This window comes from Aethalodelphis obliquidens, unplaced genomic scaffold (assembly GCF_003676395.1).
Source record: "Aethalodelphis obliquidens isolate GAN/ISIS:26980383/991018 unplaced genomic scaffold, ASM367639v1 scaffold31, whole genome shotgun sequence".
In the NCBI taxonomy this organism is placed as follows: domain Eukaryota; kingdom Metazoa; phylum Chordata; class Mammalia; order Artiodactyla; family Delphinidae; genus Aethalodelphis; species Aethalodelphis obliquidens.
Genome location: NW_020837975.1, coordinates 9,745,729 through 9,770,800, shown reverse-complemented (window position 1 = coordinate 9,770,800; position 25,072 = coordinate 9,745,729). Strand labels below are relative to the sequence as shown.

General features: G+C 52.9%; 1 protein-coding gene across 2 annotated transcripts in view; it reads left to right on the top strand.

Annotated features, from left to right (window-relative positions):
• Window positions 1-15,689: 15,689 nt before the first annotated feature.
• Window positions 15,690-25,072, top strand: part of MDGA1 (MAM domain containing glycosylphosphatidylinositol anchor 1) — a 57,803-nt gene continuing 48,420 nt past the window's right edge. For both annotated transcript variants that reach the window (XM_027127126.1, XM_027127125.1), the window contains exon 1: window positions 15,690-15,775. In XM_027127126.1, the coding sequence (XP_026982927.1) occupies window positions 15,709-15,775 (67 nt within the window). In that variant the 5' untranslated portion in view covers window positions 15,690-15,708. The remainder of the gene's footprint in view (window positions 15,776-25,072) is intronic.

The following is a 25,072-nucleotide window of genomic DNA, read 5'->3' as shown; positions in this document are numbered from 1 at the left end:
TGTCCCACCCAAGAACTTCTCCTTCAGTCATTCTAGGAGAGTTGAGGTCCTGGGCCAACCTTGAGAGACCCCGGGGCTCACAGTGAATTCCTTCAGCACAGGAACGATGCTTCGTGTCCTCCACTGCAATGCAGGTGTAAATGTGGTACGTCTTAAAGTGGTGAAGGTTGAGATGGTGTTGTACATGTACTCCATTAAGCTTAGTCATTATTATTATTACTCACCATTATCGTTATTGTTATTGAATCTCCAGGGTTTAGCACAGCTTCTAGGACTTAACAAACACTTGTGGAATGAATGTCTGAATCAGAGCACCTTGGTTCTCGTTCTACCTTCTCCTTGGACGAGTCACTCAGAGCCTCAGTTTCCTCACCTGCAGGCTGGGGTCACCAATCCCCACCTCACAGGCTTCCCAGAATTAAATGAGCGAATACGAATCTGTATTTTGAGGACTGTGGAGTGTTCTACAGATGCAGTGCACAGTCATGCTCTGCCTCCCCTCCTGGGATGCCGCTGGCAGCAGACCAGGGACAGTGATGGGGAGGCTGCCTTGAACTAGTAGGAAGCTCAGTTCCTTGTCAGACAAGTGGGGTGAGGCAGGTAGGGTAGCTGGGAGGACGTGGGTCAGGCATCGCCGCCACTGGCTTACCAGCTCCAGGAGGGATTGTTAAGGCTAATGGACTGTAGCTTCCCCGACACCTGCCTAATGGTTTGGCATCAACGGTGCTGCATCCTGGATGTATACTTGCCATTGCACATATGCATGTGTGTATATGTCTGGGGGAGGCTCAGCTATCTCCCAGAGTAAGGAGGTGGCAAGTATTAAATCTTTGAGAAGCTTCCTCTTATGTGGGATGGAGATAGTTGAAGTACTGGGAGCATTTGAGTTTGTTTGGGTGTCTATCCTGATATCTTTAAGCCAAGCATGTGTGTCTGTCTGAGCTGCTTAACAGGGCCAGTGAGCCACGTGGGAAGTAATGATGGGGTCAGTGGTGACAGTGGGGCCAGCCTGGGGGGTGATATACCATGACGAACACTGTGGTAGCAATGGCGGTGGTGTTGAGGGTGGGTTGATGGTGGCCTCTTGGCTGCCCCTTTCACACACTGTAAATATTTAAGAAGGAATGGAGGAGGAAGGAGGAGGGGCATCCTCATCCCTCGGTATCCAACCAGCAGCTTCTCCCTAATAATCCAGCTCTTGCAATATCAATTTTTCCTTCCAGAAAGCAGTTCACTTTTGCTGTATGATTGGGAAGGTAATAGGTGGGAGCAGCACCCTGCCATGGCATTTTTATTTAAGTGGAGTGAACACACTGTACCTGACCCTTCCTCCGAAACTTTGCTGAGACTGCTCCCGCCATTCAAAACACCTTCCAGGGCTTCCCAGGGGGCACAGTGGTTGAGAGTCCGCCTGCCGATGCAGGGGACACGGGTTCGTGCCCCGGTCCGGGAAGATCCCACATGCCGTGGAGCGGCTGAGCCCGTGAGCCATGGCCGCTGAGCCTGCGCATCCGGAGCCTGTGCTCCACAACGGGAGAGGCCACAACAGTAAGAGGCCCGCGTACCGCAAAAAAAAACACCTTCCATTCAAGGCGACATCTCACCCATCCCTAAAGGCTCAGCTCAAATTCACCTCCTTTATCACGCCTTCTTAAGTCTTGCATGATAGAATTAAATTCTCTGTTCTTGGTACTCCTAGGTTGCAAAGACAACTGTTGTAGGAGTCCTGTGTGGCTCTGAGGCCAACGAATCTGGGTGGGCTAAAGGTTGCATTGGAAATTGGGTCAATGTCCTTCTCTGGTTTAGACTGTAAGTTCTTGGGGTTCAGCTTTGTGTGGCCCAGTATACCGAGGCCTGGTATAGTGGTGGGTTAGTAAATGTTTAACAACCATCTCTCTGGGGAAAAGGCCCTGATTTGTACCGCTTGCCAATTTCCGGGATATAAATTCTCCCACCATGGCTGACCTAAAGCTACCGACGTGATGCTACTGAAGGAGCAGTTGAGAAGAGATATGTACAGTCAGCTGTGAGCACGTATGAGCTTGTTCCAGCACACAATTGCTGATTCATGCCTACGCTCCAGAAATGTCAACACCACCTCGTGCCTGGCACATAGTAGGCCTCGATACATGTTTGAATGAATGAATGAATAAATGAATACATAAATAAATGAATAGACCGAGAACTGGATGAGTGGGTGGGAGGAAATCAAGAGGCTTGGGCAGTGGTGACTCATGGCAGCTTTGGCTGGGGCAGGTGGGAGGAGAGAAGAGGTTGTTCTGCTCTGGGCAGGGGCACTGGTGGCCAGCACCAGGCAAATGCAAGGTATCCCAGTCCCCCATCCAGAGGGCCTTCCTGCCTCCCCCAGACTTCCCCCAGTGCAGAGGCTGCCTTGCCTTCTCTTATAAATAACCCGTAATGCCTCTGAACGGGGTTTTCTTGCTGGGGCTTTTGTTTCTTCAATCATGACGAAAGCTGCACTGATGAGTTATTGGAAAAACCAAGCCCTGCTCCAGGTCAGAGAGGCTGGGTGAGCACAGAGGGGGAGGTGCGGAGCCCGGCAGCCCAGACGGGGCAGGAGGCTGAGCTATTCCCTGAAGAGAGCTTGCCAGCTCGAGAGAGGGAATTGAAAAAGCCCTAATGTCTCATATGTGTCCAGGGCTTTCCAGTCCACACAGACTATCTCAAGGAATCCTTCTCTGCAAGCTGCTGGGCAGGTGTCATTAACATCCCTCTGTTCCCAGGTGTTTCCACCTCAGGGCCTTTGTACCCGTTGTTCCCTCTGACTGGAACACCTTTGCTGCCAGGTATCCACTTGTCTCCCTCCTTCCATTCACTCAGGTCCTTGATTGAACTGAACGTTACCTCCTCAGAGGGGCCTTCCCTGACTACCTTGTCTAAAGTGGCACCTACCCTTGTTCTCCACTCTCTTGTCCTACTTGAATTTTGTTTTGATAGCACCAATCATAATCTGATGTCTTGGATTGGCAGAAGCAGACCCCAAGATAAGGATTTGAGGGCAATAGTATTCAGTGACTCCAGGAAACACCCAGGGGAGGATGGGGAAGTGATACAGGGGAGGGGAAGCAGCCAATAAAGGGTGCAGTTATTTATCCAGTTACTGCAGAGGGAGGGGGACTGGAGCCCAACCCTGCTGGGGAACTCTGGGAGCTAGTACGGGACACATACCTTGGGGACATCCTGCCTGAGAGGTGAGGGAGCTGGGGTGTTTATGCACCAGCTCTGTGAGTCATTGCTGAGGGCTGCTCCCGGGGAGCTGGGGGTTCCTGGCTCTTCTGGCCACTTTGTGGGGCAGGCAAAGAAGGCCTTGGGCAAAGGCAATTAGAAGTCAGCCCGAGGGCAGTGAAGTTAGTATAATAGGATATGGGCTGACATAAGAATGTTATGTTTGCTTCATCCAGTAAAATGGAAGGGAGGGACTTTGTCATGTTCACTGGTACAACCTCTGTCCCTGGAACAGTGTCTGGTAATCATGACATAGTTATCGAATGAATGGATGCCCATTTTACAGATAAAGATGTTGAGGCTCAGAGACGTGAAGGACTGTGCCCAGATTAGATTCATCCACAACAGAAGTATTTACTGAGCACCTACTTTGGGTCTAGCACTTTAGTCTCTGACTCCAATCGCTGGGTTTCCTCCTAGTCATGCCCTGCCCCACCCAGGGTCATAGTGAGGGGGAGATGGGACATCCAGAACTCCATTCCACACCCCCTGGCGCATAAACGCTCCTCTGCCTGACCTGGCAGGGAGAGGTCTAAGAAGTTGTCAGTTGAAGTTCAGGCATGAGTTGTATAGCCAGGATCTACACTGAAATGTTATTTTGTGTTTTCCCATTTCGCTTGGAATAATGAGTGACATTTCCCCCTCCTCCATCCCAAGAAAGGAACCAAGGTCAGTGTCTGGGTCTGGGCTTTCTTGCCTCAAGGAGTTTTGGGTTTTGTTATCAAAGCAACAAGGACACCCCCATCCAGTTCGGTTTGGAAGTAGAGGTCTTTTGCGGGGGAGTGAAGAGTAGACTAGACAAGTGATGAAGAAAAAGTGACTGACTAGAAGGGCCTCTCCAGCCCAGGAAGGGACAGACATTTGGGGGTTTTTGTTTGGGGCCTTGTGTCCCTCTGGCCTGCAGTGCCAGATGGGGATATGTGTGGAGGCTGGATGACAAGTGCTGAGGCCCTGAGGGTCTCCAGGGCCCGATGTGGTCACTGAGAGGGCTGCTGTGGAGAGCTCTCACAGCCTGTCCAGGGCAGCCGGCCAACTGAGGTCTGGTCCAGGGTTCAGGAGCCAAGGCAACAGGAGTCAACTACCATGGCAGCCACAAGGCCCAAGGCCTCCTTCCTGGGTCCCAGATTCTCCTATGACCCTGGAGACTGCCCCCACACATAACTAAGGCTGATTTCTCAGCACTCTGGCAATTGGGGAGACTTGGGGTCAGAATTTATTTGACTTGAAAAAATAAAACGGTATGACATTTATTGCATGTGGATGTTGCTGAGTAAATTCAAACCCACTCCAGTGCAGAGGGACTTGAGGGCCCGTGGATGAAGGGGACTGAGCTGAGAGGCACAACACCAGCCTCCTTTCTGCTAGGAAATCTGGCCAGGCAAAGCCAACCCCTGGGTCAGACCTCCTAACTGCTTGGAGGGCAGAGGAGACCACAGAGGAAACACTGGAAGAACTTTATTATTTTTTTTAATGTATTTGAAAATCACATTTGTTTATTTCTGGTTATGAAAATAATACATACTGCTTAGGACTTCCCTGGTGGCACAATGCTTAAGAATCCTTCGGCCAATGCAGGGGACACGGGTTCGAGCCCTGGTCCGGGAAGATCCCACGTGCTGCAGAACAACTAAGCCCGTGAGCCACAACTACTGAGCCTGCTCTCTAGAGCCTGTGAGCCACAACTACTGAAGCCTGTGTTCCTAGAGCCTGTGCTGCGCAACAAGGGAAGCCACCACAATGAGAAGCCCGCGCACTGCGACCAAGAGTAGCCCCCACTCGCTGCACCTAGAGAAAGCCCACGCGCAGCAACAAAGTCCCAATGCAGCCAAAAAATAAATAAATAAATTTACATTAAAAAAACAATACATACTGCTTGCAAAAACAAAATGGGGGAAATAGAAGCATATGAGGACAGAAATGCAAATCACCCATAATTCCATCACCCACAATAATCATTAACATGGAACTATCTGTCCTTCTCACCTTTATTCTATATACAGCTTTTACATAATTGAGACCATATTAATATGATTTATATGATTTATATTCTATCTATAGGGGACAAAGGTCCCTGTGCTCTGCATGGTAAACAAATAAAAAACAGAAACACACACACTCACATGTTAAGTTGCACAGACAGTGGAAAATAGAGCTGGGGGCAGAACACTGAAGAGTAATAATTCCCCACAGCATCATGAACCTGAAGAAGTTACTTCACCCTCTCTGTGCCTCAGTTTCTTAATCTGTAAAATGGGGTTGATGAAACCTCATTTAATTGCCTGCCAGCACTTTGGAGAGGGTCAAATGTAGTGGTATCATTAGGCCGTGATAAAAAGAACCAGGAGCCCTAGCTTTTGGCATTTAATTTGCTGTGTGGCTTTGAAACAATTCCTTGATTTCTCTGCTTCTTAACTACCTACTGAGTTAAAGGAAGGACTGGACTAGAATTCCTAATAATAAAAATAATTTTTGGGGACTTCCCTGGTGGCGTAGTGGATAAGACTACGTGCTCCCAATGCAGGGGGCCCGGGTTCGATCCCTGGTCAGGGAACTAGATCCCACATGCATGCCGTAACTAAGAATTTGCGTGCCACAACTAAGGAGGCTGTGAGCTGCAACTAAGGAGCCGGCCTGCCACGACTAACACCCAGTGCAACCAAATAAATAATTTTAAAAATAATAATTTTTAGAATGCTTACTATGTGTTAGGCACAGTATGGAGCACTTCATATGCATTTCCTCATTTAATCCCCCTAACAGCCCTATGAAGTTGGCACTATTCATCTTTTTTTAAAAAATTTTATTATTATTTATTTTATTTATGGATTTTTGGCTGCGTTGGGTCTTTGTTGCTGTGCACCGGCTTTCTCTAGTTGCCATGAGCGGGGGCTACTCTTCGTTGTGGTACGCGGGCTTCTCATTGCGGGCTCTAGGCACCCGGGCTTCAGGAGTTGTGGCTCGCAGGCTCAGTAGTTGTGGCGCATGGGCTTAGTTGCTCTGCAGCATGTGGGATCTTCGCAGACCAGGGCTCGAACCCGTGTCCCCTGCATTGGCAGGCGGATTCTTAACCGCTGTGCCACCAGGGAAGCCCCTGTTGGCACTATCCTTATCACCATTTTTTTGGATGAGGAAACTGAGACACAAAGAGTTTAAGTAACTTGCCCACAGTTACTCAGCTAGTAAGCAGTAGAGCTGGGGTGAGATTAAAGACTCCTGAGCACTGCCGTCTACAGAACTCCTATGATGATAGAAGTGTTCTCTATCTGCATTGTCCAGAACGGTAGTCACTGGCTATGTGTGACTGTTGAGTTGAGCGCTTGAAACGCGGCTAGTGTGACTGAGAAACTGAATTTTAAATCTGACTTGATTTAAACTTATATAAATACTAGTAGCCAGAGGCTATGTGTTTGGCCAGCACAGCTGTATTATGTCAGCTTTTGGCCCCTCTTCTATGTGAGAGGCAGCACCAAGTAGTGGAGAAGAGTATAGACTCTAGTTTCTGGAGCCAGATTCTCTGATTGGAAAACCAGCTTTGCCACTTACTAGCTGTGTGACTTTGGGGGAGTAACTGAACCTCTCTGTTCCTTAATTCCTCATCTCTAAAACGATGATAAAACTACCTACCTACTGGGTGGTTGTGAGGGCAAGTGGCCTTTAGGCTGAGCATTTTATGCTTATGCGATTGTCTACTTACTCTTTCAGATAAGCCCTGGGTTAGGGGGTGGAAACGGTGAGAGGTGGGGCTAGACTGCTTTCAAAGGGCTGAGTGGGAAGGTCCCTCGGGGTCCCCCTTCCACGCTTACTCAGGGCCAGATGTGGCTCCCAAAGGCCCCCGGGAAGTGTCGGTTCCCCAAGGAGAGCCGGGAGGGCCAGATAATGAGGCGAGTTAATCAAAAAGGCAGCGAGTCCCCAGGGCTTGTAGTGTGTTTGGAACAAGGAACTTGTGGGACACGGCCCGGGACCCCTCCCATCCCCTAGCGCATCGTGCTGGGGGCCAGAGGGGCTGGGGGCTGCGGTAGATTGGGAAGAGAAGGAGCGTGGTGCGGGGGGTCGGGGTGGGTATGAGGTACAGAGTAGGATGACATCAGCTTGTCCTGGGGTCGGGACAGAGCGGAGGGAGCTGCAGCTGGGCCTCCATGTCGCACCCACTGGGGGTGGGAGATGGGCGCCGTTCCTGTCATATTCTATGTGAATGGCGCCCCCTGGAGTTTATGCCACGCAGCGGTCCTGTCCGTGTGTGTGCCTGCGATCATTCTGCTCCAGATTTCTCGCTATCCTCACCTCCACCACCACTTTGAAGGGCTCAAAAAGAGGTGATGGTTAAAGGAAAAGGAATTTGCTGGAGAACTTAAACGGAAAGGGACCTGGGAGAATCACGGGCCCTGGCCCCGGGCCCAGCCCTGGCCCCCTCCCCTCCTGTAACTTCAGCTTCACTCCCCTCCTCCCTTTCCTCCTTTCCCCTCATATCCCAGCCTGTTTTTTCAAGCCTGAGGACATTTGATCCCGCTTACGAAGAGCTGCCCTGGAGAAGGTGAGAAAGACCAGCTCAGCGAAATCTGATGCCTTTCACTGGTGCCCTGGGGGCAGATGCCAGAGGACAGGGCCACCCTCAGCCTGGCAGAACGCACCCCCCACTTCAGGAAACTCACCTGACCCACACCTCCCCTCCTAGAAAGCATCCTAGAATGAGGCAGCAGTGGACGGTCACATCCCCTGCCACTTGTGTACACAATGATTTTCCCAGAACGTTCTGTCCCTCACTTGCCTACTTCCCTTCCCTAAGAATTTGCTTCCCCTTGGCCTGCACATAACTCAAACATGTCTTCTTATATATTCACTATGTCTATTTGTCCCTAATCTACACATTGTCTGGACAATTTGGGCCTCCCTTATCCTGATAATTCAGGTCTTGCCCAGAGCCTACTTCTGTTTCAGTCAGGGTAACCCGACTCAGTTCATTTTAATGAGCAGACATTGAGTGGCTGCTATATGCTCAGTCCTGCACAGGGTGCTATCTACGAGTGATCCAAACAGGAGAAGGACACCCACCCTGCCCTTGAGCTCACAGCACATGTGGAAACCGAGCACACCGCACAGATGCCACTCTAAGCCTGGTGTGGGAGGTGACATCCATGAGACCAGAGTAACAGGCGGGGCCTTCAGAGAGGAGCTGGTCTCCAGATGCTCTGCCGCCCCCTTAGCCAGGTGTGTCTTCCTAGGGAGGTTAGTGGAGTGAGGCAGGGATGAGGCTTCTGGCTGGGGTGGCGCCTGGCCCCCAGAGAGAGTGGGTTCTCCTCCCAGTGGGTGTTGATGCTGCCTGCCAGCTTCACAGTTTCGCTTTCAAGCAGGCCGGGTTCCCAGGAGCCCAGAGAGACATTTGCATTGGGAGAAACACCCAAATAAAACACCAGGCTGCTTCCCTTGGGCTTGGTTGAGACTTGGAAGGCTGCAGGCAACCAGGCTTAGGGGTATGAAACAATCTTGCAGTAGAGCCAAGAGTCAGAGTAACCACACCGCGTGCTGTCCTTGTTCCTTATGCCGTTAGCATTTACCTGTGTAGTGGGTAGTTTATTGCTGTTATCAGTGTATCTGTTCCTGTGTCTATATCCTGGCTCCTTTTTTATGCCAGGATCTATGAACCTTTAGTAGCAGTCTCCCCACTCCAGGTGGGGGGCCTGAGGGTAGAGCTGTGTCTCCTCCTTCAGACCGGGGCTCCCTGAGGGCACGGATGTGTCTCCCCTCAGCCTGGGGCTACCTGAGGGCAGGGCTGTGTCTCCTCAGACTGGGGCTTCCTGAGGGACTTTACTTGTTGGATGTCTCCACCAGGATGCTCAGTATGATGCAGGCACAATGCCTGGATTAATAAATATTTATTGAATTAATGTATAAATAGTCAAGAGAACCTGACTTTTCCAGCCTATTCACCCCCTTCCTAGACCCACCCCGTGGGGAAGTGGAGCTGGGTAAATCAGTGCTCCTTACGCCTCCTCAGAGTGGGAAGACCATGTGTTTCCAAGCTGGTGCTAAAACCAAATTACTTCTGGTCCACTGAACTGTCAGCTCAAAAAAGTTAAAACTTCCCCTGTTCTAACATTAGTGTGGACAAAGGGAGCTTGAGACAGACCACGTGACCCTCACTTGAGAAATGGTAGCATCCAGGTCTCTGACACAGCTCATAAGGCTTTGGAGTTGAGGCACATCTGCTTATTGTGGAAATGAGAATCTGGAAGCCAGAGAGGGAAGATCTCACAGTGAGGCAGGGTGCAATCATGACAGTGGCCAGAAATGCGGGGGAGAGACTCCTGTCTCTTTTGCATCCCCCAACCCCACCATTCTAGGACTGGTATTTTAGTAACACACTGTTAAGCCAGTCAGTGAATGTCTCTTTGCCTCAGTTTTCACATCTGTAAAATGGTGAGGGCCACATGTCTTCACTTAAGGACCAAGTAGGATGGTGGATGTGGAATTCCTTGAAAAATTCAAATGCGCAGGCACCCTTGTAGGGTTGTAAAATAATTTACAAGAGAATCCAAATAAATTGGACTTTCAAAAGTGATCATGGTTCCCATTCTCACAATCTAGCGCCCTGAATTTTCATTTGCCATTTTATGACAAGTATTTATTGAGCACCCACTGAGTGCCAGGCACCGTATCAGGTGCTAGGGATGTTGTGGCACCCCCTTCAATCAATTCCTCACACAGAGCCAGAACAAGCCTGCTAAATTAAAGTCAGATCCTGTCCCTCTTTTCTTCGTAACGCTGTCATAACTCCCATCTTACCCAGAGTAAAGTCCAGCATCCTGCAATGAACGCAAAACCCAAATGACCTGCCCCCTTAACTTCTCTGATCTCAGCTCCTACTACTCTTCCCTCATCTACTCAGCTACAGCCAAACACTCCTCACCACCGCAGTGCCTTTGCACTTGCTGCCCCCTCTCCCTGCAATGTTCTTCCCCCGGACATCGGCACGGTTTGATCTCTCTTCTCTTTAAGGTCATGACTCAAGTGTCAATGGGGTCTTCTCTGGACACCTTCTCTAACATTTCAGGCCTCACATTTCCTGCTCCTCTTCCTAGCTTTTGGTATTTTCCTTACTATCTAAATACTATTTATAGACTATATTGTCTGTCTCTTCACTAGAATGTCACCTCCATGAGAGGAGGGGTTCTTGTCTGTTTTGTTCACGTTGAATTTGCAGTGCCTAGGGTAGTGCCTGGCACATAGCAGGAGCCTATTAAGTATTTCTTAAATGAATGAGTGGTGAACATATGGTCAGTGTCCCTGCTCTGAATCCTGCATTCCATGAGCAGAGAACCTGCTGGGGGTATGGAGTGAGGGGGCAGTGGAGGGGGCTACAGACCCTTTGAACAGAAGTCTCTATGGCCCTTCCTTTCTGAGAATGTCATTGCAGGATTGCAATATTACTAGTCTCGAGCAGCACGATTTATAACAGGAGTTAACTGCTTACTAATTAGCAGCTGGAACCGTTAAATTGGCTATTTGTTAGAGCTGGAATTAATAAACTGGTCTTTCAGTGGGGTCATAACTCTCCCCGTTCCTCACTCCTCCCGGCCAGCCTTCCCCTACCTGACCAGAAAGTGGCTTGCCCCTAGATTGAATCAATACCTCTCACTGCACGATTTTCAGAGACAATTTCCCTTGCAAGGTGATGACGCTATTCCCGCAAAGACTCTCTCTCTCTCCCTTTTTCCTCTCCCAGGCTCTGCCTTGCTGGAGACGAGCGAGTGAGCGAGAGGCGGGAGGAGACAGGAGAGCTTTCTAGTAAGGCACTCTCACAACAAAAGCCCGAAGCTGCACTGCTTGGTTGAGATCTGGGGCTCCTGGTTCCCTGGCCTCTCACGTACCCCCCCCACTCAGTAGCTAGTTACTTAGTCTTCCTGGAGGTGGCAGGCTGGGCTTTCTCTAGGGCAAAATAATGGGGTTTTTCTTAGAATATCATGGGTGGAACCCAAGAGTTGGCAGTTGGGTGCTGACCATCGAGCCTCCAGACAGCCTGTGCCCAGTGGTCCGCTTCATGGATGCCTCAGGTCCAGTGGTCTAGCTCTCATCCCCCACCCCCCAAGAGCCCAATTTGGGGCCCAGAGGACTGTTCTCTATTCGAGAAGAGAATAGGAACACTTCTTGTGAAAATATTTACTAAATACCTAGGCCCTTACGTCTCTTCTGTACCGAACAGTGGGAAAGAGCAAGGCCGCAGAGCCCACTTCAGCCACTTAGCAGCTGCGTGAATCACTGAATCTTTCTATGTTATTCTATGAGAATAACAGTCCTATCTCACATAGTTGTTATGAGGATTAAATAGTTAATACATGTGAAGGGCTTAGAACAGTGCCTGGCATGTGGTGTCAGCTATTACTATTATCACTTGCTTCTCTCAACCACTCTCTGAAATAGGGACCCTACTCACTTTACAGCTGGGGAACCTGAGGCCTAGAGAGGTTAAGACTGGAGCTCAGGACAGATGGCTCCCAAGCCTAGTGCTCTTTTCCTTCTCCAGGCTGCCTCCCATTGTCAGACTCAGGGCTCTGTCAGAGGCAACAGGCAAGGCACACCTAGTGGAGGAGATGACTGAATTTACAGGCACTCGCAAGCAGGCTGTCAAGGTATTTACACTGCATACAATTAGCTGCAGAGTATTCACAAGTGGATTAGCTACAGCAAATGTTCAATCCCAGCCTGGCTAGAATTTGGTTCTCTGCTCCCCCTCCCTTTTATCCCTCCCCCATCGCAACTCTTCTCTCTCTAGGCCAGTGTAGGTATTCAGAGATGGTAAATTCAAGTGACTGTCAGCTGAGTCAGTGGGGTTCCTTGTTCACCAGTAATGCACCCCAAAGCCAAAGAGGATCAATTAACTATTTGGGGTTGGACTAGCTAATTGAAAAATAGGAAGGCAGTTTCCAATGACATGGACAAGTGCTCATTCAACTCAAAATGGGCAAAGCCAAGGAGGGTGGGAATCACTGTGATCACTCCCTGAGAGCTTCCTGGAGGAGGTGACAATTTTTGAATAATGGGAGAAAGATGACAATAAAAGAAGCTACTCACCATCACACCCTCAATTGGTGCCACTTCCTTTTCAGACTGGGTGGGGGAGGTTGGTGGGAAGATACAGAGCCTGATAGCTCTGTATCTCTGTGAGGCAGAAAATGGACTTTTCTCTTTGGTTTGGGGGGCGGTAGTGGGGAGTGAAATTTTTTAAATTTTGTTTTAATTTGCGTAGAAAGATGGTGGCATTGAGGGTATCCTAGGTCTGTGGTATCTGGCCTATGATGGGAATCACTCATTCATTTAACAAACCTTCAGTTGGCATCTGCTGGGTGCCCAAAACTAAGTTGGATCTGGTTCACCTTATTCAGCCTTGGACCCACAGGTAAGGAAGGAGAGGAAAAAAAGGAGGGATTGAAAGAGGAGAGATCAAGTGGAGGGTGGGCTGCAGAATAAGATTCTTCCGATAAAAGAATATGAAAAAGAATGTATGTATTGGGTTGGTCAGAAAGTTCATTCAGGTTTTTCCGTAAGATGTTATATGTATAACTGAATCAGTTTGCTGTACAGCAGAAATTAACACAACATTGTAAATCACCTATACTCCAATAAAATAAATTTAAAAAAAAAGATTCTTCCGATGGTCTCGGACTTTCCGAGATGGACAGAAGGAAGCTGAGATGTTACCTGATGGCACGACCCCCCCATGCTGCCTGGAATTTCTCTAGACACCTCCCATTCCTGCCACCCCACCTGCGAAGCTGGGGGCACGTGCTCCTGTGTGGGTTAGCCCCTGGAGGGTCAGGAGAGGAGGGAACCAGCAGGACATGCGCCTGGGAAAGGGGTGGTTTTTTTTTTTTTTAATTTTGTTTTAATTTGAGTACTGAAAAATAAAGTCTTTTTTGGTATACAGTCTTTGAGTTTTGACAAATGCTTAGAGTCGTGGACCACCATCACAACCAAGATATTACGCAGTTCCGGGGGGTGGGGGAGGAGGGTTTGTAATCTCCCCGCTTGTTAGTTGCTGCGGTTTTCCGCGCTCCCACGGGCAGCCCTAATACAATCCTTGCGCACACGCCGAGATAAATAACGGCGACAGGTGGAGCAGGTGAGATTAGCAAGACCTGGGTAGAGGAAAGCGATCGGAGGTGCGGGGGAGGCCGCCCGCCTTGCTTCCTAGCCTTTACCTCTCCCTGCCGGCGTTTGGGAGGAGCACTCTCCCCATCCCTGCTCTCGGAGGGCCGGTTTGAGGTAGCGGAGTCTGGGAGTGCGGGACCCCGCAGGTGGAGCTGGACCCTGGCTTGGCTGCTGAAAGAGAGGGCGCCCCTGGGGCGCCTGAGGTCTTGAGGGGAGGCAGGACGGAGAGAGGGGCGAGCTGGGGATAATGGAAGGTGGCCTGGGGAAGCTCTAGCTGCGGGGTCCTGCGGACAAACCTGTTGGCAACCTGCGGGCCGAGGCAAGGGCAGGAGCTCTGATCGCACCCTTTTCGCCCCGGGCTCAGCCAGCTGCTCCGGCGGTGGCCCCCAAGCCGGACGCCGGGAGAGGCCGAGGCTGCCTAGAAAGGGGCGGGGCTCGGCCAGGGGCGGAGGGACTCCAGGGCCGCGCAGACAACCCTGCAGACCCACAGCAGGCGACCGGCTCGCGAGCCTGCAGGACCCCAAGAGCCGCGGGCGCCCCGGCCCCCGGCCTTTCCCTTCGACCCCCGCTTCAGTCCCGCCCCCCCAGAAGTACAAAACATTTACAAAGTGGGCAGTGCCCCGCAGGCTAGGCTAGAGTCCCCGGGGCGAACGGCCGTGCTTGCCCAGCGAGAGTACTGGGATCGGTGCACCCGACTCGGGCAGCCGGTCTGGGTGTGCAAGGGCGGGCGAAGAGCGAGTGTGCGAGCGCGCTGCAGAGCCCGCGCCGAAACCCACGTCTCTTCGCCTCTGTCCTCGGGATAGATGGATCCATTTCTGCTTTCTGACATTTTCCTGCTGGGGGGATGGGGGGGCGGAGAGAGGGAGAGAAGGGTGGGTGCAGAGAGGGGGAGGGGAGGGGGAGAGAGAGGGAGGGGGGAGGGGGGAGAGAGAGAGAAAGAGAGGGAGAGAGGGAGAGAGAGAGAGAAAGGCAGTCTGCTTCCCCCAGCCCTGTTTTGTTTTCTCTAATTGGTCCTGGGGGAGGCGAGGAAATTGGACAGAGGCTGGACCCGGCGAGCTGCGCTGCCTTTAATTGGCTCCTTTTTTTTAACTGGAGGGGAATCAAACAGGAGAGCGAGCGACAAAGGGTGGGAGAGCGAGAGACCGAACGAGAAGACGCGAGGAGGAGGGAGGAGAGGGGGAGGCGGGGGGAGCGCGGAATGAAAAGCTCGGAGCGGGGAAAAAGCAGCACAGCGAAGCCCAAGTTGCCGAGCGAGCGGAGCGCTCTCGCGGCCCGGAGCCCAGCTGCAGCCGCGCCCGGCAGCCCGGCCCGGCCCCGCCTGCTCTGGGCCCCCGCCGGCGGAGGCCGCCGGGCGGGGGCGGGGACGGGGACGACCAACTTGGGTCGCGGCGCATCCCGGCTCTCCCGAGAGCGCCGAGCCCGGGAGCGCCACCGCCACGGCCAGACGGCGGGAGCGGAGCGAGGCGAGCAGAGGCGGCGAGCGACTTCCGCGCCGCAGCCCAGGCCTTGGCGAGAGCGCGAATATTTTTCAAACGACTCAAACTTTCCTTCTTTCCCCGCGTTCTGGGGTCTCTCTTGGATGGAATTGCTCTCCTGATTCCCGCGGGGCGCTGGGGCGCGATTCCTCCCCGGGATTCCTCGGTGGCTCGGCTAACTTCGCGGACCCGTGGACCCGTGACTCTCGCCCCTCCGCGGAGCCTAGCCCGCGCTTCTCCCCTGCTCAGGAGGGCCAGAGCCGGGGCTTTTCGCCTCTGAGAGGACGCCCGGCCCGGCCCCCTTGGGTCGGGCCATTGAGCCCCCAGCACCAGCCGCAGAACTGGAGACAGCGGATTAACCCCAGCGGAGCCCCGGCCTCCCCGCCCCAGCTCCGCGGAGGGGCGTCCCCTGGGCGGGGAAACGACAAGTTTGTCAGTCGTCGGTGGCCTGTTGGATCGAAGCTCCTTCGCCTCCGCAAAGGGGTCCCTGGCGCCCAGAACCCCGAGCGGACATCCCTGGGAACCCGGAGAGGCTCGGCGGCCGGACTTCTCGGGCCGGGGCGCTGGCTGCTGCGCCGGGCGCATCGAGGCACCCGGGGCCGGGCCAGCGCCCCCTGCGTTCCCACGCGGGCAGCGGCCCCGCCGGAGGAGAAACCCAGGTCGCTGCCGCCGCCACCGCCGACTCCTCAGCCTCCTGATTTCCGTCGCCGCCGCCGCCGCCGCCCCCTCCGTCGCCTCTCGGGGAAGGAGAAGACGCAAGGGGCATCGCAGGGCCCCGGCGGAGGCGCCCCCCACCGCCTCTCGGGCTGTGCCGCCTCGCGGGGATGAAGCACGGGCCGTGAAGATGGAGGTGACCTGCCTTCTACTTCTGGCGCTGATCCCCTTACACTGCCAGGGACAAGGAGTCTACGGTAAGAGCCCGCGTCCCGCTCCATGCCGGCTTAGCACCGCGCGGAAACTTTGCAAAAGGCGCAAAGTGCGCGCTGCCCGGGTTTGGTGGGTACCCCGGCTCGGACTCTGGAGTGGATGCCCGGGTCCCCGCCCTTTTCCAGAGAGCGAGGAGATCGAGCTAGCTGCTTCAGAGCACGGAGACAGGTTGTAGGGTCTGGCGTGAAGCCAGGGATGCCAGGGGGAGGTAGTACCCACTTTCCCAAACCCTGCCAGGGGCGGGAGTGAATCGGAACCCTTGAGAGCACCCAGTTGGCTCGGGAGACCCTGACAGACCGCACACCGGGGGCTGGGAAAACGACTTGCACCGAAACCTCATCCCACCCTGGCTCGGCCTCCGGAGTGGAAGCCGAGCGATGCACGATGAGGAGTTGCGCCCGGCTGGCGAGCGAGCCGGCTGTCAGTACCGCGGCCCGGCGGCTGGCTCGCCTTCCCGGCTCTCGCTGGGCTTCGCTGCTTCGCTTCTTGACAGCCCAAGCGGATGCAGGCATCCCCTAGATCCGGCTCCCAAGACCCCAGAATCCCTTTTCGGACCTCTCCTGAGCCAGTTAGTTCTTCCTGTCCCCGGTTCCCAGCTACAAAACCCCAGCCCCACCTTCCTTTTGCCTGCGCGCACACATTCAGCCACAGTCCCCAGAAAAGCAAACACTGCACGCACCCATCAGGCTACGTGTCGAAACTCTGCCTCCTGCCACGCAGCTTTGCTCCCGCGTCCGCACCCACACTCTCAGGCGCCAAGGGAACTCTGGTTACCCCTTCTTCCTTCTCCCTCGTGGGTTTTCCGGGAGAAAGATCCCGGGAGTGGGCATCATCCGTTCAGGAGGACGAGGGCTCATCCCTCTCAGGGACTTTCTCTCTGAGTTCTGGCAGCCAGCAATGCCCTGACCCACAGCACAAAAAGTCTTTGGGGCCCGGTGGCCCTTACTTTACCTTCTTCTAACTGCAGGGTGGTCTGTATAGGTCACTTTTTTAATGATGTGTAGCTGGAGTGAGGAAGATTCTCTTTCCTTCTTTCTCTAGGGTTGAGGACCTAATTATTCACCTTTAGATCGGGAGAGGGTTTGACCTATTCTGTTGAGGGGGCGGGGGGAGAGGCATTGTCCCTCAGCTGCCAGCCTCAAGTGCAGATGCTAAATGCTTCCTTCTGGGGATGCCTGGCCTGTCTCCCTGAGCCCGGCAAGAGGGAGGGATGTCCTGGGGGTATCTGGGAGGTGACATCCTCCTGGCTCTACACAGCTAGCTGGCTTGGGCTTAATTCCCTGGGGAGGCTGGCCCAGGCATCTGGCCAAACTCTGCTTCTTAATTAGTTTGTGTGTCTCTTACTGCCTGGCTCTTTACATAGGCCAGGAAAGAAAGGGAAAGAAGGAGGAAGAATGCAGCAGGGACTGAGAGAGGCTGCATTGTGGAGAGGAGGCCACTGAGCGTCTTCCAAGGGCCTTGGCCTCCCCAGGGTAGGGGAAGACATCAGGGTGTACTGGGGGGTCCTCTTTCTTTTTTCTCCTCAAGGTTTCCCTACAGCTTCACTGTCTCCTTAAGAGGTGGCCTAAGGAGGGACCTGCTGAGGTCTTTGCCTTCTCACCACACCCCAGGGGCTCTGGAGAGCGATGGGGAGCCCTCCGCCTCTGCTGCTATCCTCCACCCTGCTCCTCCCTCTGAGTGCCCTTGGGCAGATCTGGCAGGCCCATCTCCTGGCCATTCCTCTTCTCTATCCCCTCCAGTTTCTTCAACCTTATCGGGGCTACATGGGACCCATCTTGAAGAGGCTCCCCTGAGCCTAGCCTGGAAACCTCAGCAATGAAGGCAGGGGGTGGGGCAGTAGTTTCTGTGGACCCTGATTCAGAGTACTTTGGGGCCAGGATTTAGCCGTTGGCTTGTAAGTCCCCCTTTCTCTGTATTTTCTCCACTCCCTCGTGTGCCTGGGTCCCAACTGCTCTCACTCAGAGCACATCAAGGTGTGTTGCTGTGCACTGGGGCCAACCCGGAGCTCTTGGGTGACATTCTTTCCACTTGCCCTTTGAGAGCATGACTCCAAGGAAGGCCTCAGGGGAACTGCAGGGTGAGAAGTCTTAATCGAGGTGGATGGAGAGTGGAGGATCTAGTGAGGAGGAGGACCACAAGAGGCTGCCGAGTTCCTTGTGATGCTAGAAGCTTTGGCCAGATATAGCAGAAGGGAGAACTATGGTATCACCGGGTCTGGGTTAAAGAAATAGTATGGGAGGGGCTTCCCTGGTGGCGCAGTGGTTAAGAATCCGCCTGCCAATGCAGGGTACATGGGTTTGAGCCCTGGTCCCGGAAGATCCCACATGCCGCGGAGCAACTACGCCCGTGCACCACAACTACTGAGCCTGCGTTCTAGAGCCCGCGAGCCACAACTACTGAAGCCCGCGTACCTAGAGCCCATGTCCACAACAAGAGAAGCCACCGCAATGAGAAGCCCGTGCACCGCAATGAAGAGTAGCCCCACTCACCGCAACTAGAGAAAGCCCGCGTGCAGCAACGAAAACCCAACGCAGCCAAAAATAAATAAATTAATTTAAAAAATATTAGTTCTTAAAAAAAAAAAGAAATCATGTGGTGAGCTAGTTCTTCTGCTCCACCCCCCGCCAAAGCAGATGAAGCAGTTTGATAAAGAGTAGAGTGTAGGGGTGAGGGATGGCCACTCATGCCCATCATTGTATGTCAGCACCTAGCACGGTGCCCGGCACACAGCAGGAGCTGGCAAGTACTTGTTGCACGAATGAAGGGCCATTGTTGGGGGGAAGTTGAGGAAATGCTTCTTGAAATTCTTTCTCTCCAAGAACCCTGTCTAGGATGGTTTCCAGCAGCGTGGTGGGGTCTCTCTGAGAGTCTCTGCTTAGGGAGAGTCATGGAGTCCTAGGCTGGCAGCCGGAGGGGACCTCAGCTTCCCTGGCAGTGAGAAGGGAGGCAGGTTTTACTCAAGGCACAAAAGAAGAAGTGTGCCGGAGGGAGGGAACCCCAGCCTGTGTGGCTGAGGGAGGGGCAGATTGACATGGAAGCTGAATTGAGGAGAGGGAGGAAGAGCAGGCTGTGTAGGATAAACCCATCAGGATCTGGCCTGGGCTGTGGGTCTCTGATGAGGCTGGTGGGAGGCAGGTGCCTGGAGCCCTATGCCTGGCTTCCCTCTGAGTGTGCTCTTGTCGTCTCTGAGGTCCGCTGTCTACAATAGGGCTGGGGAGGTGCTGTCAGTCTGGTCAGGTGGTTTTGCTCTTCTTGGGAGCACAGATGCTACAGGAGCTGAGTACTGGACCACATGGTCCATTTGGAGCCTGTCCCCTCTTCCCTCCTACCTCCCAATCTCCTGGCCCAGTTTGTTGTGCTCCCAGTGGATCCTGTAATCTGCTTTCTGGCAAGCCAGGGGGGTGGGCTGGCCCCAGACGCCTAGTTCTGGGGCAAAGACAGTAGCTAGGTGATGGAGGAGGAATAATCTATGTGTGGATAGCATCAGAAAACACCCCCTCCTCCATCCTGGCTTCCTCTCTTCCTTCCATAGCTGCTGGACTTCCAGCCAGGGGCAGGTCAGTGGGACTCCTCTCCTTTACAAAAACACAACAAATCCCTGGATTATTTAATATGCAGGAGTGCAAATTGACATTATCCTTAAGACAGGTTGTTTGCAACTTACTGGTGGAAGTCAAAATATTTCACCAAAGGTGTCATCAGAAACTACTATCCTATGCTAATTTTTGTGGGAACATGAAGACAGATGTTGAATAATTTGACAAGAGCAACATAGCTTACAGAATTATCACCAAGTCAGGTTTTTTTTCCCTCCTCTGAGGGGTGCAGAGAGAGAATTTCAGGAAGTGTGTCTCCCAGTGCCGTCTTCTGGGTGTTGATCTGAGTGTGGGCACCCTTGGGATTTTTCACTGGCATTTCTACCCCATGCCTTGAAACTGGCTGTCCCCTGGAGAAGGAAGGCATCGCATCAGAAAACTCTTGCCTCCCAGGGCAAGCAGAAGGCTTGGGGGTTTCTAAATGTCCTCAAGAAGATCCCTGCCTCTGTCCCTTCTTCCTTCTCAGTTATAGAAACTACATGAGGGAGAAAGAGGGCCTTGTGTCCACAAATCCAGGCTGTTTTGTTTGCTTTGTCAGCATCGTCTGCACCCCTGCCCCACCGAGTTTAAGTGGACCCCTGTGCTAGTCTGAGGGCTCCCAGGCCTGACGTCGGGCCAGAGAGTCCTCCTTCAGGTCAAGAGCCCCATGATGTCCCATCGTACACTGCAGGCTGCAAACCTGTGCTTCCCGCCTGGAAGGGGGCTCTGGGGAATGGGGCTGGGGGTGGTTAGAGAGGATGAGTTTGTTAGCCAGGAAGGCACCTTCGAGAGGCGGGCTGGGGACATGCCAAGAGCCTACTTGTAATTGGCCAGGCCTGGCTGTGAGCTGCTGGGGCCAGGGTGGCAAAGCCTCGATTAGAGCCTGGTATTAGCTCTGCTTTGCTGGAACATGGAGGGACGGGTGAGGGCTCCATAGGGAGAATGGAGGGAGCTAATCACAGCTGCCAAGGCCAACAAATGAATGATGCAGGAAATCAATACCTGGGGGCGGGAGTGGAAATCCGGGCAGTGGTAGCAGCCATGGCTTCTCCCGCTGCCCAGGAGGCATAGGTGGGCCTGGGAGGAGTGAGACAGAGGCAGCAGTGTGAGGACCCTCCTCTCCCCCACACCCTCCCCCCTCCCCTTCGTCTGCCTTCCTCTCGCCCACTCCTCCCTTTCATCTCCTTGTGGCTGGGCTCAGGGAGGATGGGCCAGGAGATGCCCCACCTGGCAAAAACAGGGGGCCTGGGAGATGGGACCTTGGGCCACTCAGTGCTGGAAGAGCGCTCCCCAGCTCTGACATGCCTCTGGACACCTGAACCTGACTAGGCTCCAGGTGTGAGGGTGTGTGTCTGGGGACCCTGCCCTGTGCTGCTGGCACTGCCACTCCAGAAATGGCCAGCAGGGGGAGGGCTTGGCTGTCACATTGCTTCTTGCCTTTCCTGGGCTCCCTTGGCCTCAAGACTCCCAGTAGGATAAGCTTAGCCTGGGGCCCACGGGAGCTCCTTAGGGCCTTCTGAAGCCCCAGGCCGCCCTCCGCCTCCTGTGTCCCCACCCCAGTGTCCCAGGGCATTCGCCTGTGGCCAAAGCCACACTTCCTGAACCCTAGGCTGGAGGAGAGCTCTCTGGTGGGGCTTGGCTGGGTTGTGTGCAGAGCAGGGGCCTGTGCCTCGGCAGAGCTGCCTCTTTGTGAACCTGGGTATGGCCCCTCTTCTGCATCTTCCTCCCCATAGTCAGAGACCCTGCTTTGCAGGCACACATCTGCTGACAGCTGATACTAGGTATTAAGGGGCCCCTATTGCATTTAAATGCTGATATGGAAGGCAAAAGCAATGCTTAACCTGAAGGAATGAATCTCTTTTCTTAAGCAACGCAATCTCCCTTTTCCCAAGTCTATGAGTAACACGTGTTCTCTGCAAAAACAATCAGAGTAAACATAAAAGTATAAGGAAGAAAGTAAAACTCACCTGACATCCTGCCTTGCATTCGATGATGATTCTTTCAGGCATCTTTTTGGGCAAATAGGAATGAACTTTTTAGGGGAGAATCGTTGGTTATGACGACCATATCTTATAGGTGTGTAAGTACCACGTGCATTGCCAAGCATTTTCATGTGTCTACCTCCTTTGATTCTGTAACATTCTGAGAGGTCAGAACAGGGGGTCCTATTGTCCCTATTTAACAGATGGGAAAACCAAGGTTCTAAGAGTTTAAGAACTTGCTTAAGGTTACACAGCTGGTAAGAAGTGGCTTGTAGACTCGATCCCAGTGGATCTTCTGATTTGGGGGTTGGAAAACAGTATGGTGTCCCTCTTGCCATTCATTAAATATTTACTGAGCACTTCCCTTGAGCAAGGCTCTGTTCTGAGCTACTGAGGGCTATCTCAGGGCTATCTGAGATAAATAAGATGCTCTCAAGGAGAAGGGGAGAGGAATCACATACACGATGGTGGTTCCTGGACGATCTTGATAAATGCCATGTGACAAGGGCAGATAAAGGGCTGTGGGAATTTGAAGAGGGAGGAAATTACTTCCAAGGCCTGGTGGAGGAGGGGGCATTTGAACCAGAAGTAGAGGAGAAGGGCATAGAAGTAAGGAGTGAGAAGGGCATCCCAGGTGGAGGACTCATTATGGCAAAGGCATGGAGCATAAAGAACCTGGGTGTGTGGGGGGAGTTGTGAGTCGTTGATTTGGGCTGGAGCGTAGGTTGAAAGGGAGTCAGGGCAGTTAGAGTTGGAACAGTAAAGGAATAATAATAAAAACTGCTAACATTTGCTGCCCAGACTGAGATAAGGAATATGTATTGTCTTCTTTAATCCTTACCATAATCCCTTAAGAGAGAGTCACTCATCAGCCCATTTTACCAATGAGTAAACTGAGGGCTCAGAAGGATGAAGTTACTTGTCCAAGGGGCAGAGCTGGGCTTGAACCCAGATTTGCTGATTATAAAGCCTGTGCTTGTGGGGAGTAGGCTGGAATCTTGGCTTTGTGAGGGTGTTGAGCAGGGGAATGGGTTGATATGAGCCCGGGTACCTCATATCAGGCTGGGTAGCCGTGCAGCTGTGTGTTTGAAGAGGCTGCGGTCAGGCGGAGGGAGACTGGTCAGGAGATCCAGAAGTTGTCTGGGGAAGTCGTAATGAGAGCTTGATCCAGGGTGGTGACTGTGAGAATGGACAGGAGGGAGTGGGTACAAGAACTGCAGCCAACCAACAAACATGTAAGTGAAGCCTCTGTAAGTGGCACTTGAGATATTTGATGAAATAAACATGCTCTTATTCTCCTAGAGTTTAAGTTCAAGTTGAGGGGAAACAGGCAGTAAACAAGTCAGTGAATAAGTAATGCATTCTATGGTGATGAATTTTATAAAATAAGGGTAAAGCAGCTAAGGGGACAAGGTGTGGTAGGCTGTGGTTCAAGTTCATACCCATTAGTTGGGGGTAGAAGTGCTCCTTGAGTATGTGCCACCAGAGCAGAGACCTGAAGATGCCTGAGGGAGGAGGGAGGAAGCCCCGTGGATGTCTGCAGGAAGTGTGATCCAGGCAGGAGAATAGCCAGTGCAAAGGCCCTGGGGTAGAAACATGCCTGGACTACTTAGTAACAACGAGGAGTCCAGTATGGCTGGAGCAGAGTGAGCCATGGGGAAGGGAGTAGGAGGTGGGGTTAGAGAGTTAATGGGGGCAGGTTGTTTGCAGCCTTGAAGGCTAAGTAAGGACTTTGGATTTTTTTTAAATTAATTAATTTATTTAATTAATTTATTTTTGGCTGCGTTGGGTCTTCGTTGCTGCGCACGGGCTTTCTCTAGCTGCGGCGAGCGGGGGCTACTCTTTGTTGTGGTGCGCAGGCTTCTCATTGCGGTGGCTTCTCTTGTTTTGGAGCACAGGCTCTAGGCGCGTGGGCTTCAGTAGTTGTGGCACGTGGGCTCAGTAGTTGTGGCTCGTGAGCTCTAGAGCGCAGGCTCAGTAGTTGTGGCACACGGGCTTAGTTGCTCCGCGGCATGTGGGATCTTCCCGGACCAGGGCTCAAACACGTGTCCCCTGCATTGGCAGGCAGATTCTCAACCACTGAGCCACCAGGGAAGCCCAGGACTTTGGATTTTATCCTGAGAGAGGTGGGGGCCATGGGAGGGTTTTGAGTAGAGGACAGACATGAACTGACACCTTTTTAATGGAATCCCTCTGGCTGCCATGTAGAGCATAGACTGTAGGAGGTTGGGGATGGGGGAAGGATCCAGTCAGAGACTGTTACAAAGGGTGAGAAGTGAGACTGTACAATCATTGGGTCCTGACAGTATTTCAGAGCTTGGGCAAGGGATGGGAGCTGAAAACGGCTCTGAAGTTTGGTGTTGGGAGGCTTGGCACAGAATGGCAATGAGATGGAGCGAAGGCCATGGGAAGTCAGACAGGTCTGGGGCAGTAGAGTGAAGCAATTAAATGCCTGGACTTCTGGGTAAGGAACCCGTGTTTGAACCAGCTGTGAGAGCCCGAGAAATTACATCTGCTTTCAAAGCCGTGGCTCTTCTGCTTGTCAGGTGGGTTTGTGATAAGCATGCGATAAGCCGTACCTGGAAAGCCCTGAGCACTGTTCTTGGCACTTAGCAAGGCCTCGGTGAATAATTTTATTTGAATGACAATGCCAGTGCAGTTTTGAACTTCATGGGATTCTGGTGCTGGGATGTCTGGGAGAGATGTTGATGGACATGAGTGGCGGTGCTCAGGGGAGAGATCTGTTCTGAGTGGTGGACTTGCACATCTGGATTTATGTCTACACAATGATGTGAGGTGAGACCACGAGGTGGGATAAAATTGCCAAGGAAGAGAGAGTATAGTGAGAGAGGAGACTGGGCTGAGACCAATGCCCTGGGGGTGGGAGGAGAAAGAGGAGACAGAGCAGGTGGCATCAGGGAGGTAGGAGGAGACCCAGGAGGGGACAGGGACCAGAAAGGCAGGGAAGGGACGGAGTCCATGGGAGGAAGGGCCATCTGAGGTGGGGGAGGAGACAGAGTAAGGGCCATCTGGGGACTGGGAGGTTGGTGGGGATGCGGCTGCAGCACAGAGCGGGGCTCCTTCTCAAGGGGACTTCCCAAGGAGTCCCCTGGGGATTTTGTGAAAATGCAAATTCTGACTCAGTGGGTCTGGAGCTGAGCAGAGATTGTGCATTTCCAACAAACTCCTGGGTGATGCTGACGCTGCAAGCCCACAGATTGCTCTTTGAACAGCAAGGGCAGACGGGGAAGAGGATTCGACTCAAATGGAAAGACTTGGGTGGGAGGGTCAGTGGTCAGCTTGCTGCCTCTGAGAGAGCCTGGCCCAGGAGCCTCACCTCTCTGAGCTCAGTGTCCTTGTCTGGAAGGCTGGTTCAGGCGCTCCCACCTCTTGGGATTACAGAGGAGCCGAGAGTGATAGCACTTCGTAAACTCTAAGGCAATCTATGTGGACTTTGCTTCATGAGAGCAGAGGAGATGGCGGGCAGATGGTAGGGAGCCCTGGGTGTGGGTGGTGTGTAGAAGCAGAAGGTGCAGGCTGTGCTTTTGAGAAATGTCGCAGGCCAGGGAGGGCTGGAACCGCAGTTCCCCTACCCAGGCCGGGCCTTCTGCCTGTGGGAGGGCTGCAGGGGTGGGTGACCTCAGTGTGTGTGTGTGTGTGTGTGTGTGTGTGTGTGTGAGAGAGAGAGAGAGAGAGAGAGAGAGAGAGAGAGAGAGAGAGAGAG